The sequence below is a fragment of the Drosophila elegans genome, unplaced genomic scaffold (genome assembly GCF_018152505.1).
Source record: "Drosophila elegans isolate 14027-0461.03 unplaced genomic scaffold, ASM1815250v1 contig_149, whole genome shotgun sequence".
In the NCBI taxonomy this organism is placed as follows: domain Eukaryota; kingdom Metazoa; phylum Arthropoda; class Insecta; order Diptera; family Drosophilidae; genus Drosophila; species Drosophila elegans.
In genome coordinates this window covers 8,241,833-8,256,751 of record NW_024545513.1, presented here as the reverse complement: position 1 = coordinate 8,256,751, position 14,919 = coordinate 8,241,833, and the positions used below count along the sequence as shown (strand labels likewise).

General features: G+C 41.5%; 3 protein-coding genes across 5 annotated transcripts in view; all 3 read right to left on the bottom strand.

Annotated features, from left to right (window-relative positions):
* The window catches only part of LOC108136426, a 55,071-nt gene extending 40,497 nt beyond the window's left edge, over positions 1-14,574 (bottom strand). The window contains 2 exon segments of the mRNA XM_017257562.2: positions 8,871-9,216; positions 14,485-14,574. Of these exon segments, the coding sequence (XP_017113051.1) occupies positions 8,871-9,095 (225 nt within the window). The 5' untranslated portion in view covers positions 9,096-9,216; positions 14,485-14,574.
* LOC108136427 lies at positions 2,657-3,663 on the bottom strand. Its single transcript, XM_017257563.2, has one exon. It carries the CDS (start codon positions 3,604-3,606, stop codon positions 3,085-3,087), a length of 522 nt encoding a protein of 173 aa, XP_017113052.1. The 5' UTR covers positions 3,607-3,663; the 3' UTR covers positions 2,657-3,084.
* On the bottom strand, positions 9,934-14,757 carry LOC108136425 (histidine--tRNA ligase). 3 transcript variants are annotated; one of them, XM_017257560.2, is made up of 6 exons: positions 14,485-14,757; positions 12,568-12,696; positions 12,281-12,496; positions 11,139-11,567; positions 10,434-11,060; positions 9,934-10,378 (listed from the first exon to the last, which is right to left on the bottom strand). In XM_017257560.2, the coding sequence occupies exons 1-6, from the start codon at positions 14,575-14,577 to the stop codon at positions 10,172-10,174; spliced, it is 1,701 nt and encodes a 566-aa protein (XP_017113049.1). In that variant the 5' UTR covers positions 14,578-14,757; the 3' UTR covers positions 9,934-10,171. The 3 variants fall into 3 exon arrangements, with proteins under 3 accessions (XP_017113049.1, XP_017113047.1, XP_017113048.1); XM_017257558.2 differs by having other exon boundaries at positions 12,568-12,839; positions 14,485-14,592; XM_017257559.2 differs by lacking the exon at positions 12,568-12,696.
* Between the last annotated feature and the right edge of the window lie 162 nt (positions 14,758-14,919).

Sequence of the window (14,919 nt, the reverse complement as noted above, 5' to 3'; positions counted from 1 at the left end):
ACAGAAACAATTTATCAAACATTTTCTTTTAAATATTCAATGTTTATCCAAAATTGGGTCAAAAAATATACAAGAATGTCAATGCTGATCAATGTAGTAACGATGTACTAGTTAGTACTAACATTTAAAAACATGGCACATTAAAACAAAGTTTTTTTAAGTCAAGACGATTAATCTTAAAAAAAAAGCCAGATCGCACCTGAAAAATGGCTAAATCAGCAACCATCTGGTCACCTCGGCTGGCATTGCTCATCTTCCTTGGCTTCGGAATTTGGAACACACGGGCGAGCAGGGGCAATACCATACCAAACAACCGAACCCATGGACACATTGAGCGCTTTCCCACAAAACGGAAAGAGGGTCAGAGGGTGGATGGGTGGTGAATGGGTGGTGAATGGGTGGCAAGGCTTTTTGTTTTGGTTTTGATCCTTTGCGCAAATAATTGCCTAATTGTCTCTGGTTCGCTCGCTCTCCATTGTTGGGCTATGGAAATGGCAACGCATATTTCTTACGCAAATCCATTTCCATCTATTAATTGGCAGCCCTCGGCAGCTGCTCCTTCTGTTTGTGAGTCCCGTCGCTCCTGCGGCAGGACTATCATCGGTCCTTTTTTACACAATTAAGCGCTTGAGCAAATAAAAAGTGAGCACAGCTCAATGTTTCCCCCCCCCTTCTTCCTGGGGTCCACTTGAATCTGAGCTGCGGTTCGATTTGCATGCATACATATGCTATATAGTATATAGTATGTACATTCGTACATACATATATCCTGTGGCAGGACTCTCGGACTCTCGGATGCGGTTATCGATTGGCGGGCACTTCTGCCAGGGATTAGGGGCTCCCAGGCTGTCTCCGTTTGTCATATCTTCGCCCTCATTTGCATAGGAAATTACTTTAACAAGCCATTTAACTGATCGCCGAGGCAACATCCATAAATAACGAGAGGTCTTGAGTTGCTGCTACCAGTTTTTTACTGGATCGTAACCCTTTCCGCATACCTCTCCCTTTTGACACATTTCGCACGCTTCTTTGGTTCGCGCTGCAAATTGTTATTGCAATTATTATTGCCGGCTTGTTGTCAACATATTGATAAGGCCACGCCCCTTCGACCCCCTCCCACAAATATGCAAACGAGGCTAACAAGCAGCGGTACGGGCATAACGGCAAAGGTAATGGGCAGACAACCAGGGCTGATTGCATGCCATTGTCAGAGCGACGTCATCGCAGTATCGAATTACGGACTTTTCCACATCTAATTTACGGCCCGTGACAATTGCATTTTAAAGTCCAGCGAACCCGAACCAAACTTGAACCGCACGAGGGAAAAAAAAACCGATCTAATTGGGCGTTATCGAACGTGATGAAATGGGTCTTCTAGCTACATTATGGGGTTCTTACTTTCAAAGGCGAAAAGTAGAAAAGGATACATTTCGAAAATCTGAGGTAGATTGAAGTTATTAAAGGCGATCTTATTTTAGGATCAGAACAGGCTTCTCTTAAAAAAAAGATTATGTGATCAGAAAAAGTTATATGTTTAATTAAAACTTATAATTTGAAAAGAATTTTCCAACTGATATTTAAACACCATAATTAGATTAAGATATAATCTCCCCTTAAAATTAAATGGTATCAAAGCAACGCAAGAAATTTTATTTATACGAACATAAGATTCGTATTCTATTGCGTTTAGATAGATCACAACTTAGAACAAGGTGTGAATATCTTATCCATTTTTATAGAATTTTCTAGTTGATTTAAAAACACCATCAGTAGTTTAATATTATAAAGATATCGCGAATTCAAATCAAATGGTATAAAAATGAACGACAGAAGCTAAGTGATTCCTTTTCGTAACTTTGGCACTGTGCAATCTGACTTAACCCGCGCAATCTTAGCTCCAAACAGACCCAAAAGCGGCGACAGTTGCCTGCCCTTGATAAATGAGACGGCGACGCCTACGCCTCTAGTTCCCAGTACCGGGGTACCGGGGTACCGAGAATCGGACGTCGGACGTCCAGGGGTTGACGCCTTCGCCTTCGCCTTCGCCTTCTGCAGTTTGCGGTGCGCCGCAACGCCGATCAAACGCGATAAACGCTGGGTGGGTTACGTGGCTGCGGTTGACAGTGTCAACGGTTGCAAGTCAAAATTAATTAGAATTTTTCAACGGCGAAATACCCTTTCCCCTCGCTGGACGAAAAAAAAACCAAGGGGATGGATGCACTATGGCCCAATCTACTCCAATGGAACTTTGAGCAAAAGCGGTAAATTGAAATCAGTACAAAACACTGGAACACACAACAGAAAAAGAAAAAGAGCGATCATTAATCATCGAGGCGAAAAGGGTTGACAAGCTGCGCATTGCTATTGCCACAGGGTTGCTGCTGTTGCTTTTGAGTTCCGGCCTCTTCCGCTCCTTGACCGGAGTCACATCCGCCAAAACAACACCAGCAACAACAACAAAGGGCCTGGGGGTTGCGTAACCCTAATGCATTTAATGTCTCCTGATGGCTGCTGGATAAATAAATAAATTCGAGAGACACCAGTACTCGCACCAGGTAATATCATCCTAAAGGAGCTCCGATTTTATAGACTCCTTTTCGATAATAATAGGGTTATTATCATCATAAAAAGGGGTGTATACCAGCATTTGATTTTGTTTTTAAAAACAGTACTGTTTTTTTTTTTTAATAATTTTTAGAAACATGTTCTTTTTTAAGTTCACACATTAGAATCAACCATATTTTTAACTCTCAAGAAATTGTAAGTGTTTTGAATAAAGTAATATCTAGGTCTTAGACTTAGAAGAAAACGTTTATAAGCTTTATCTTTAAACCAAATTCATTGAGGTGGTATTCAAAATTGAACTCTTATTTTTTAAGGTTTTATTACAAACAAAAGACTTAACCTTTGGACACCATTTTTTTACATTGAGGTGTTTTAAATATTTAAATTATGAAAAAAAAACTTAAGAACTCTTCAATTACTAACTTAAAACGGTACTAACTTAAAGCGTTTTTCAAGGTATGCAGTTCCAAAAAACGATACCAGTTGAGTTAAAAAGCGATAGTAACATCTATATTTGAATTAGTTGCTTGATGGCGAGTTCTCGGCGGATGAAGATGCCTGCTCCATGGAGCTTCCCAGCTCCTCTTGGGACACCTGCTCCTCCTCCTGTCCCTCGTCAAAGTCCTCCACCTCCTGCTCCTCCTCCGCGAGCAGCAGTTGCATGACCTCCACGCTGCTCTCGTTGACCATCTCGCGCAGGGTTTGTGCCATCCTCTGATCCCGCATCATCTGGACGATGGTGTCGTCCGTGGCCAGGGGTTGTCCCAAAAGGGAGCTGCGCAACTGCTTCAAACGCTGGCGACTATGACGCCGTTTCCGGGATTCACCGTCATCCTCTCCTTCGACCAAAATCTGTACCGCCCGCTGTACGTTGTTGTTGCTACGGGCTAGCGAAAGGCGGACCTCGCCCTCGGGATAACCCATGGCCATCACCAGCTTCACCAGGCGCTCCGTTTCACTGGCATCCGCCGCCACTGCCGCAGTCGAGGTTTCCTCGGGAGATCCTGCTCCAGTTTCTGGCGGGGATTTCACTTGCGGCATCTTGCGAGCTTTACTTTTATACACTTTGGACTTTGGACTGTATATCGATATCAAATCAGCTGATCCTTTCCCACCCTTTTCATTTGGTTTCAAACCAGGCAAAATGATCGTACCCCTTATTCATTGTAGTGTGGCCGAATTTTGAATAAATCCTTACATAATGAACTTTGACCTATTCAAAACCACAGCATTTGAACATTAAGAATAATTGCCATATATGTATAATCACGTTCAACTTAATGCATATTGTTTCACACATATACAAATTTAATTTGATTCTCATTAAGTTTTTAGTACATGTAATAAGATTTTTATTTATTCATTAACAAATTTAATTTCCCTTTTTTTTTAATGTATATTTTATTGCATGGAAATGACCCCATGTTCTTCTATTGAATAGTTTTTAAATAAATATTTCAAGCTCTGACCCATCAAAAAATCTGAAAAATATAAAAAACATAACTTCTTTGAATTTTCTGCACTGATCCTTATCTGATTGCGGACATATCGATTGCTCCTTGTTTTATTTCCCCAATGTACATATTTTGGGCAACGGCAATAAGCCAAAAAACACAATTACAAGCGGAGCAACAACAGATATCGGACCAGAGCTCGAGTCCCACATCTGCTGCCTCTTTTGCCAACTTTGACTTCTATTTATGCGTTGCACAATTTTAAATAATCACCCCATTGGGAAATTTCGGGCGAAATACCCTTTCATGGCGCCCCCGTAACTCTCGGTACTTGTGTGTTATTTACCCTGATTTATTGCCATTTTCTTTTGGTTGTTGTTGTTATTGTTGTTGTTGTTGTTGTTGCTGTTGCGCCTTTCTGGTCACTCTTTGTTTAGAAAGCAGAAAGCAGGGTCACGAACAAGTGGCCCGTAAAAAACATTGCCAAGCCAAAACCCTCATCTATCACAATTTCTTGGGCGCTCTGCTCTTAACTCTTACATTTTTGGGTTTAAAAACGCATTATTTGGCTCTTTTGGTAATTGAAGTTTTTAGTTTTCATTAGCCGGCTGTCGGAAAGGGTCCAAAAACCAACCAAAAAAAAAATATATATGAGAAACAGGGGTAGTGGCGACAAGGGACGACACTTGGTGGGCAGAGATAAATTGCACCTTTAAATTAACCCATTAACGAGTTTCGGGACACTCGAGTTGGGACGTTGCTAATATGGATATACAAAATCCATAATTAAAACCATAATATTTCGACTATTTTTAGGATTTTTTATTAATGCCTAGTTCATAATATAATAATCATGTTGGACTGTTGGGTTTTAAAAATATAACAACAAATTTCCCCCAAATTCATAGCAAGTTTCTCTGGTTCTCTAAAGAACTATGGATACCAATTTCCGGGGTTAGAAAAAGGGAATTATATTTTAAAGTCGCTCTTTCAATCCCTTAATATAATACAGCCAATAAAGGCGGCATGCATTGTAAGTCGATACATTTGTGCAATTGCCTTTATCCATTTTAAAGCGGAAATGAAAAGTTCAGCCCGCCCTGAAAAGCGCTTGAAATATGTGCGAAACGCGTGTGCCAAGTGCTCCGTAGCCCAAAGACCGCGATACTTATCGGGTGTCGTCGCCATCGACGTCGACGTCGAAGTCGAAGTCGGGCAATTGGAATTGTTCGGATCGATCCTACAACAAATGGCGAAATCACTTAACACACCGTTAACACCCACATTAGTTGTACTCCGTCGCACGTGAAGATGTGAAGATGGCGTTGGACAGGGGCGGCTGGCTGCGTTCCACTTACAGCCAACCAAGCCAACCAAGCCAGCCAAGCCAAAGCCAGAGTTTCAATTACTTTTCACAAAGTAACCACCACCAAAAATATTATACCAAGCCAAGGAACTCCGCGTCTCATAATCGAATTAAATGCATTGCCCTTGGGGGGAAGGGGGAAGGGAAAAATACGGGGTCGAGTCGAAAAAGTCATTAAAAACGCAGGCCAAACGATTGCACGCAAATTTGCTGGTCCCGCTCGCTGTCTTTGTTACCGCTTCCAATCCCCTGCCGATTTCCCACAACTTGCTACGGGTTGCTCACAGCCGAGGGCAGGAATGTAGCACCCAAAAGTCCATTGAAATAAATTCAATTCGATTCGAAATAGGCTTAAACATAAACATAACATACAGTTTTCGATGATTTTAAAAATTAAGATCAATCGATTTTTTTTGAGTTTTTATAAAAATAAAAAAGTTTTTTAAGTATCAAAAATAAACATTTAGAAGGTAATAAATAAATTATTTTGTTTATGCTTTTATTTGAAATTAAATGTTTATTAACAACATGTTGAATTCCTGCATTTTAAAATACTGTTTTTTATGTTTAAATTTAAATTTAATTTTATAAACACACATGAGACACCCTCTTTAATTTCAGTGTTTGAAAATGCTGTATTATTTGTTCCAAAAACAGTTAAAATATGATATTTTTTGGCTCTAGCTATGTGCCCTTGGCAGTAGCCATCACCCATTCAGTCGCACACATGAGCTGGTCGAACTATGAATGGAATTGGCAATGAAATCGCACGTGGCGATTCTCTGGTCACCCGCGATAAGCAACTGCCGTCGCGTGGCTCTGCCCCCCGGATCTCCTCCTCGGCTCAGCCGGATCTCTCCGGAGCAGAGATACTATCGATGAATGGACCGGCTGAACGGATGAATGAGGTGAGTGAGTGAGCACCGTGTATTTATGACTCTGAATCCGATTCTGAGCCACATTCATTTTCATCGGGCGATAATCGTTATTAATATTATTAGTGTTTGTTTGCGGGTTGCCCTGCAGGCAGGATACTTTGACGTAGGAAGAGGATATGTTGCCCAGGCACCCTGTAGTGACAATCCTTTATGGCACAAACCAACACTTATTAATAAGAACTCTTTTTGTACTATATAGTTTATATTTAGCTAACATATTAAAGGGTTTTATCTACTTCTTTGATGATCTAACACCCCTTATAATAATATCCCACTATATTGGACGTTAATTTATTGCCAAGCCGCTGAACTGTGAATTGGAAAATTGAAGCTTAGTTTGGCACATAGATTTCATCTATATGAAAGATGGTGAAGGGTACTCCTCCCAAAGGATTTCAACTTATTAAAGATAAAAGCCCTTAAATCGGATCTGAGCTAAGATTTATGGACATTTATGTCCTGTTGGTCAATGATAAAATACTTTAATAACTGACCTCGCAACTGGCCGAGACTTTTCCACACTCCCACACACATTAAAAGTTAAACACCTCCCCATAAATATTCATACAAATTGACTTTGTGATCGGCTGGACTGGAAAATGGCAGTCGAGCTTAGCAAATCACAAATTTATGGGGCAATCCATCAATGCCAATGCGACGGGCGATTTTAAAAGGGACCTCTCTTCGCACCACCAAACTAAAGCAAACTGAAGCAAACCAAACCGAACTATACCAAACCACCGCACCGCTCTAATCGCTTCCCACGATCGCCGCCGCGCAACGAGCATTTCCATATGTAAAGTTGCGCCTTCATTAATCCGTAAATTAGAAGCATTGAATGATATCAGTCGCCCTCTGAAGTGCACCCTCTTCCCGGATCCCGGATCCCGGATTCCCCTGATTTCCCCTGAAACAAATCACTGCACACACGAAAACATGCACACGGGGTTCACTTCAGGCCGAGCTACCAAGGGCAAACCTCGAAATCCTAGCCCAACACAATCCACTGCAATCCCACCACCACCACCACTGCCACCGTCAGCCACTCCGAACAGTGGAACATTTCTTGTTCCTTGGGGTTAAATAGATTAGTTGCTAGGAATAAAAAAAATCGCTTCTTTAATAATAATATATATAATAAAAATATTTTGATTAATTGGTTTTACAAAATTTTTATTTACCTTACAAAAATTTAATTTCCCTAAATAACATTTTTAAGTTGAGATTTATACCAAATATTGGAAACTAGAAAAAGTTATTGATACAAAATATGTATCTTCGTGGTATTTAGCAAGATTTTTTGCACCCTTTACTTATAGTTTTTTTCCATGTTTGTTAAACGAGTTTTTATGTAAATAAATGGTATTAGATAAATTTAAAGAATTTTAAAGTAAATACATTTTTTTCTAAGGATCAATTTCGATTTTTGGCCATGTCAGCCCACTGTGCGACCCCTGGCAACCTTCAAATTCATCGCAGTGACATGTCAGCGGCAGCAGCATAGACACAACAACAAATTGTTGGACAATCGTTGAAACGAAACGAAATTTCATATTAAAACTGTATTAGCCGGCAGAGATCTCTGTGGCGGCGCCTGTCAGAATCAGAATCAGAATCAGTATCAGAACCAGTCCGTCGTCGCGTTGGGTCATTTGAATGAGGAGCGGCCCTGCCACCCTCTGCCACCCCCCCACTGCCCAACCACCCCTCCGTCCTGGCAACTTGCCATCAAATTGCACGCACTGAAGCATGAGAAATGCGGGGACAGCCTCAATCAGGACTCAGTTCGAGTGTAAAAACGAGGCGATGAGCAGCCGCGAACCGCTTGACATTTCAGTGCTGTGCATAATTAAATTAAGAGATGCCAAAAGCGGTACACAGCGGGAAAAAGGGGGATAGTTATATAACCAAATATATATCTAAAATTGTAAAGCAGATAAAGCAAAAGAAAATATTGCCTGAAGACATGTTTTTATGCTGAATACTGGGTTTTGGTGACTCCGATCCAATAGTTATTGAGATTAGCATAAAGGTTACCTAATCTAGTACTTATCGTTCCAAGATTTGACTAACTTTGAAAAAATTTGTATTTATTAAAAAAATAATTTGGTGACCTTGATAAAAAACTATACAGATTTTTTTGAGTACACTTGATACATTGTGAGAACATTTGTGTATGAGAGGCCCATTTTTATAAGTGTAGAGCAATGCGTTGTCAAGTAAGAAAGTTCTTTTTGAAAATCTGGCCCTCACTTTTCTTCTTTTTTTGTGTATAGGAAAAAAACAGCCTCACTTTTTAGTTCCATTCCTGATATTTATGTAAATTATAAGTTGAAACCTCTATAAGAGGAACCAGCCCTTGCTGAATTGGATCATCAGATGCTGATGGTTTAGCATTTGCAGCTGATCCGTTGGACACCAGTGCGATTTGAGGCATTACCCCTAAGAGTTGGGGAAACAACACCAGTGCGCACAGGATTTCCAACACCTGGATAACCCGTAAGGCTATCCCTTTAATGTATCCGCATACAAGTTGGAATCACTAACCTTGAATCCCACTGGCTCCAGGGCGGGGGGCGTGACGAGGGCGGCGGGATTGAGCTCGATGTTGATGTTGTTGGGCTCCATGATGAGCCCCAGGCTCTGCAGGTTGCACACCTCCGGCAACTGAAGGGTGGGCGTGGGCACCTTGAGCACCGCCACGGTGCAGTCGATGCTCGACGCCGTCACCGTCACCGTCGCAGTCGCAGTCGCGGGCAGCGTCTCCGGCATGCTGGCCACCGCCACTTCAGACGGCCCCGCCCGCTGCTCCCCGGCGCTGCTCCTCCGCCTCCTCCCGATCCCTATGCTGACTCCGATCTTGACCGGTGGCCTGGTACTCCTGGTTAAAGTTCTGCAAGAGATTAATACGGGCAATAAGGTTATTGACAGGGAAACTACCCATAGTTGGTACACATCACTATTATCGGAAGTAGTAGGTTTAAAGAAAAAAAAAAGTATATGCTATTTATATGATTTCCAATCAAAGTTTATAGGTGCACACAGAATTAACTATACTTAGTACATGTATAAAATTTAATGATACAACAGAAGTCTTTGTAGATTCAAACAAAAAGAATGTGCATGGTTAAAAAATAAAGTCTGAAAGTATAAAGCCTTGTACTAATCGGATAAGTATTAAGAATAAGTATTAAGGATATAACAGAAATCTTTGTAGTTTGAAACACAAAGGATTTACATGCCTAAAAAGTTTAAGTAATTGTTGGTTACCCAAAATGATTCATAGTTAACGCTTAAAAAATAATGCAAATGCCTGAAAGTATATGGATAAATGCTTATTGGAATATGGTATCTGATTTCAAGGCATACTTTCAGGCAATATTTATTCTTTGGATAACTAACAAAATGTTAACCCAAATCAGGCACCAAAAATAATCATTATTCATATATTTTAAACAAAAAAATCAAAAATATCCTACAAATAATGTAACTTTACCAATAATATTTATGCATAAGGGTTTCAAGTATATTTCTTGAGCTTTGTTTTCAATTTTTAAGTTTTAAATGGATTCCCCAAATTGAGAACCCTAGAAAAACCACAGTTTCCGGCTTAAATGCGAGTCGCTTTAGCGTTTATTTGTTTCTGTTTAGCGTTCATTTTGGTATGATTCCTATGGTTACACTGTGGACCTAAGCATAGTAGCACGCGGTGCCTCCGGCAGGACACCAAAAATACAAAACGTACAAATAGGACAAAAAAAACTGTATACTTCGATGCTTAATGTGGTTCATAAATTAGGAGCGGAAGCTAATATCAGTGTCATGAAAACAAAAATAAAAGGAACAGCCTAGGCGGCCTGCTGCCGTTGCCGGATTTCAGCGGCCAGATCCTCCAGCTTGACGTTGGTCTCCTGACGCGAGGTCACCTCGCGCAGCTTCACCAATCCCTGGGCCAACTCCGCGTCGCCGAGGACCACCACCAGTGGTATCTGGTGCTCCTCGCAGTGCTGCAGCTGCACCAGCAGCTTGGGATTCAGTTTGTAAGAGTGCTCCGCCTGCGCAGAAGGTAGAGTGTTAGTATGAAATCGCATGGTTCGAGGTTGAACCCACCTTTACGCCCGCGTCCCAGAGCTGGTTCAGAACCTTCAGTCTCTGCTCGTGCAGCCCCTTGTGGGCGGAGGCCACGTAGACCTCCACGTCGCTGGTGCGCAGCTTCAGGCCGCTGGCAGCCGCCCGCGCCTCCAGCACGCTGAAGATGCGCTCCACGCCAATGGAGACGCCCACGCAGGGCACAGCCTTGCCGCGCGGATCGAACATGCCCACCAGGTTGTCGTAGCGACCGCCGCCGGCCACGGAGCCCACGGTGGCCGGCTCATTCGCCTGCTCGCCGCCGTTCTGCTGCGATGTCGTCTTCGCCGGAGATCCCACGACGGCGGATTCACCCTTGAGCACTCCCTCATAGATCACACCGGTGTAGTAGTCCAGGCCCCGGGCCAGACTCAGATCGAAGCTAACGCGCTCGTCCAGGCCAAAGATCGAGCAGTACTTTAGGAGTAGCTGCATACCTTCCAGACCCTTCACCGCATTCGGCACAGCCTTCAGCTTTTCGTCATTCAGCAGCAGCTCCACCAATTCGGCACCGCCACTCAGACGCACGTACTCGCCAATTCGATCCGCTGCCGCCTCGTCCAGACCCTTCTCCGTCACCATCTCCTTGCGCACATCCGCCCAGGAGGACTACAACAGAAAGACAACAACAATAGAACTTTAGTCAACGAAGCTCATTTACCAGCGATTGAATTGAATTGAGCTCACCTTGTCCAACTTATCCACCGCCGAGCAGATGGTGCGGAAACTGTCCGCTGGCACTCCACATGCTTGGAACATGCCGTCCAACAGTTGGCGGTGATTCAGCTTTATCACATAGTCGCCAATGTCCAGGGTGTCCAGGATCTCGGCCACGATCTTGACGCACTCGGCATCCGCCAGCATGGGATCGTAGGTGCCGGCGATGTCGAAGTCGCACTGGTAGAACTCACGATAGCGGCCCTTGGTCATCGCCGGATTGTCGCGGCGGTACACCTTGGCGATGTGGTAGCGCTTGATGCTCGAGATCTTGTTCATCGCCAGGTAGCGGGCCAGCGGCACGGTCAAGTCATACCGCATCGAGAGTATCTCACCGCCCTGGTCCTTCAGGTCGTAGATCAGTTTGGAGTCCTCACCGTACTTGCCCGTCAGCACTTCCTGTTGCGATGGAATAATGGAAAAATCAGTGAGTGTACTTAGTATTTGATTACTGGATATAGCCTGCTCTTTGGGGCATATCCTATAGACCATCTTATCTAAAAGTCCTAGGGTTTAGTTCTTTACTATACTATTAAAGCATTTAATACTCTTAATACTCTTAAGGAACATAGCTCTATATACTGTGTATTCAAGTCACTTGCCACTTTATCACCTAACATGAGCTTAGCTTGGTGCTATCGCATTTCTATAAATACACATTTGAAGACCCAAAAAATATACAAATTTACATTTTATATTAATACAAATATTTCGATCAGTAGAAAAAATGATTCTATTACGATTATAAGACTAGTTATTTTTATGTTCATAATAATCTTGTTTCACCAGAATTCTTACTACCGAAAGCTACTCTAAACCCAAGAAGGAACCATAAAACAACTGAAACCTTTGGATAACTTTAAAAGTGGTTCTTCTGTTTCGGGATTTATTCAATGGTGTCTACTTTTAAAAACCCTAATATATTTATCCTAACATCACTTGATGATTAACAAGCAACAACTTCGAATAACTGTTACTGTTTTAACACAAACTTATAAAGGATCTTCTCGATTTGGATAACTTTGACTACTTGGAACGTAGCCCACTAAGACCATAGTAGAGCTTTTAGATTTTGATAACTCTATTTTATAACTCTCTCTTAATAAACTCACCTTCAGTTCAAAGACGGGTGTATCGATGGCCTCGCCGCCGTGGCGCTTGAAGACCTGAACGATCTTGTCGAGGACACCTTGGCGAAGGGTCATCTGCTGGGGTCCATAGTCCCTGGTGCCCTTCGGGGTCTTCAGCGTGAACTTCTGATTGGTGGGGGCGGCATCGCCACCCAATTTGGCCTTCAAGGCCAGCAAACGGGCCACCTGCTCATCGATCTGCAATAGAGGATGGGGGACACACCTTACAAATGGGGTAAAAGGTTAGGCTAATATGCTTAGTTGCTAACCTGCAGCAGTTGCTCATGTTGTTGTTGTTGTTCTTGTGCTTGTTGTTGTTTTTGTGGCTGTTGTTGTTGTTGTTGACGTTGGGCTGGAACGCCGGACGAGTTGGCACGCCCGCCGCCAGAGGGCGCCGTCTGGAACGTTGCACACTGAAACGCAGCACTACAGCGCCACTGGCGGCCAATTGAACGCAACATGTGATTTTTTTTTCTTTTTTCTTAATTTTCCTTTTTTTTTTTTTTGCAACAACTTAACTTTCTTTTGCAACTTTTCAAACCTAATTAAACAACAACAACAATAATTTTTGCTTATTTTACATCTAGTTTGTGTTTGGTGGTGAGAAGAAATGAAGTGTGACAGTGTGTTTGTATGTGTACTTGTGCAGCTGAAGCAACAAATAATGATTATAATACAATATTGCGTTCCATTGACCGTCAGCGCTGAATTTTTTGTTGTTCCTCGTTTGGGAAACAAGTTTTTGCGATTTAACACTTTTTTTTTAGCACTTGAAACGCAAAAAACAGGAAAGTGACGCGATTTAATGGAAGCTGGAAGCTCAAAAATTCAAGGACACTATCACACACAGCTATGTAAATTCCCGTTAAACAGCTGATCCTGGCGGCCATTATTGCATACACACACCCGCAACCATTTGGGTTCCCACCATTTGCTATGCAAATTTTGGGCTACTTTTCTTCGTTTTTTTTTAACGGAAACCAATTTTCTTTTGTTTACGATCAATAAACCATCTAAAAGTACGTACATTATACATTTAAGAACAATTTTTTTTTTTAGTATTGCAGTTTTTTTTTATAAAAGTGCTTTAAAATATTTATGGATTATTAGAAACAAAAAATAAAATAAAATGGTTTAAACATGTATGCAGTTAAAAAAAAATTGAATAAATTAAAAGAAAAAGTAAAATATATATAAAACAAAAATCACGAAACATTTTTAGTTGCAATCGGTGGCAGCCCCGTAAGCTACGAATTCCTTATAGTCTAAAACACATGTTGCAGTCATTATATCTCGGATCGGTTTGTGGTCTAGCAGGTTTTTGATACAATCACTATAACCACCATGTGCCTTTTGTATATGCCTCCTGTTTGACCAGTCTTTCGCTTAGTCAGTCAGTCGGTCATAGAACACACACACAGTGTTGCCAAGCAGCTGTTTAGGAGGTTATTTATTTTAGCCAATTCCGAATTCTAACATAAATCTTTGACGAAAACTCACACAATGATTTTGATAATTATCGATAAATCAATTTAAATTCATAAGAGTAAATGCCAATAGAAAATATATAGACTGTGTTCATAAATATCTGATTGTTGTTTGGATTTTGCTTTGAAAATTAAACTAGAGCTTGTCATTTTCTTTGGCGCTTCACACTTTGCCGTTTTAATTAGAAGCAAGTCTTCTTTATGTATCGTAATCTAAAAAAAAAAAAATTTCGATATTTTTAAAGAAAATTTAATTAATTAAGCTATATTTTAAAATCGATTGTTGGCATCACTGAGTTGAACACACACGCACACTGGCGCAAAAAGGAAGCTGTGCCCTTTGCTGTTGGCTAGAGCGAGACAACAATAACAACAGACTGGCACGAATGTAAATGTGAAAGTATGCGCGGTCTTTTAATTTCCTTTCTTTACTCTTCTGTTGTTGCATGCAATCTAATTACACTGCAAAACCCCCAAAAAACAAAAAAAAAATGACCAAACAAATCCAAATGCCAGCGAGGCAGCATGTGTGTGTTTTTTTGAATCTGATGAAATATGGAGTGGCATTTTGGATTTGATGACGAAAGCAGGGTTAATAATTACAGCAACAATTATTTTTGCACTTATTCCATTGTACACACACAAAGCGGGATGGCACTGGAAAGGGGGGGGCTACTGGAAGTGGAACTAAAAACTGACCTTCTCCTTCGACTCCTTCGCTGTTTTCAATTGACGGACGAGATCGCCTTGCACTTTGATTTGCTCCAGTATCTGCTCACGCGTATCACTCATATTCCGGATTCGGGGCCAAAAATTAAAACGGCAAACGGTTGGCAGTCCTCTCAAAAGGCGGGCGCGCGTTTCAATCGTCTCGACACGGCGATTAATGCTGTTTTTTCCAGCTTTTTGCTGCTTTTTCTGCGATGGCAGAAAAAAAAGTTCACTGCACGCGGTGGTCGGTGTGACCGTCAATTCTTAATAGGAAAATACTGATTATCGTGGACTCAATCCATGGATTGAGACTTGGGTAATGTATAAAGGAATTATTATTTATAGATTTAATTGAAAAGAATAAATTTTTTTATGGAATTCGAATGAATAATCCAAGTCAACCAATATTACTTACTATTTCAA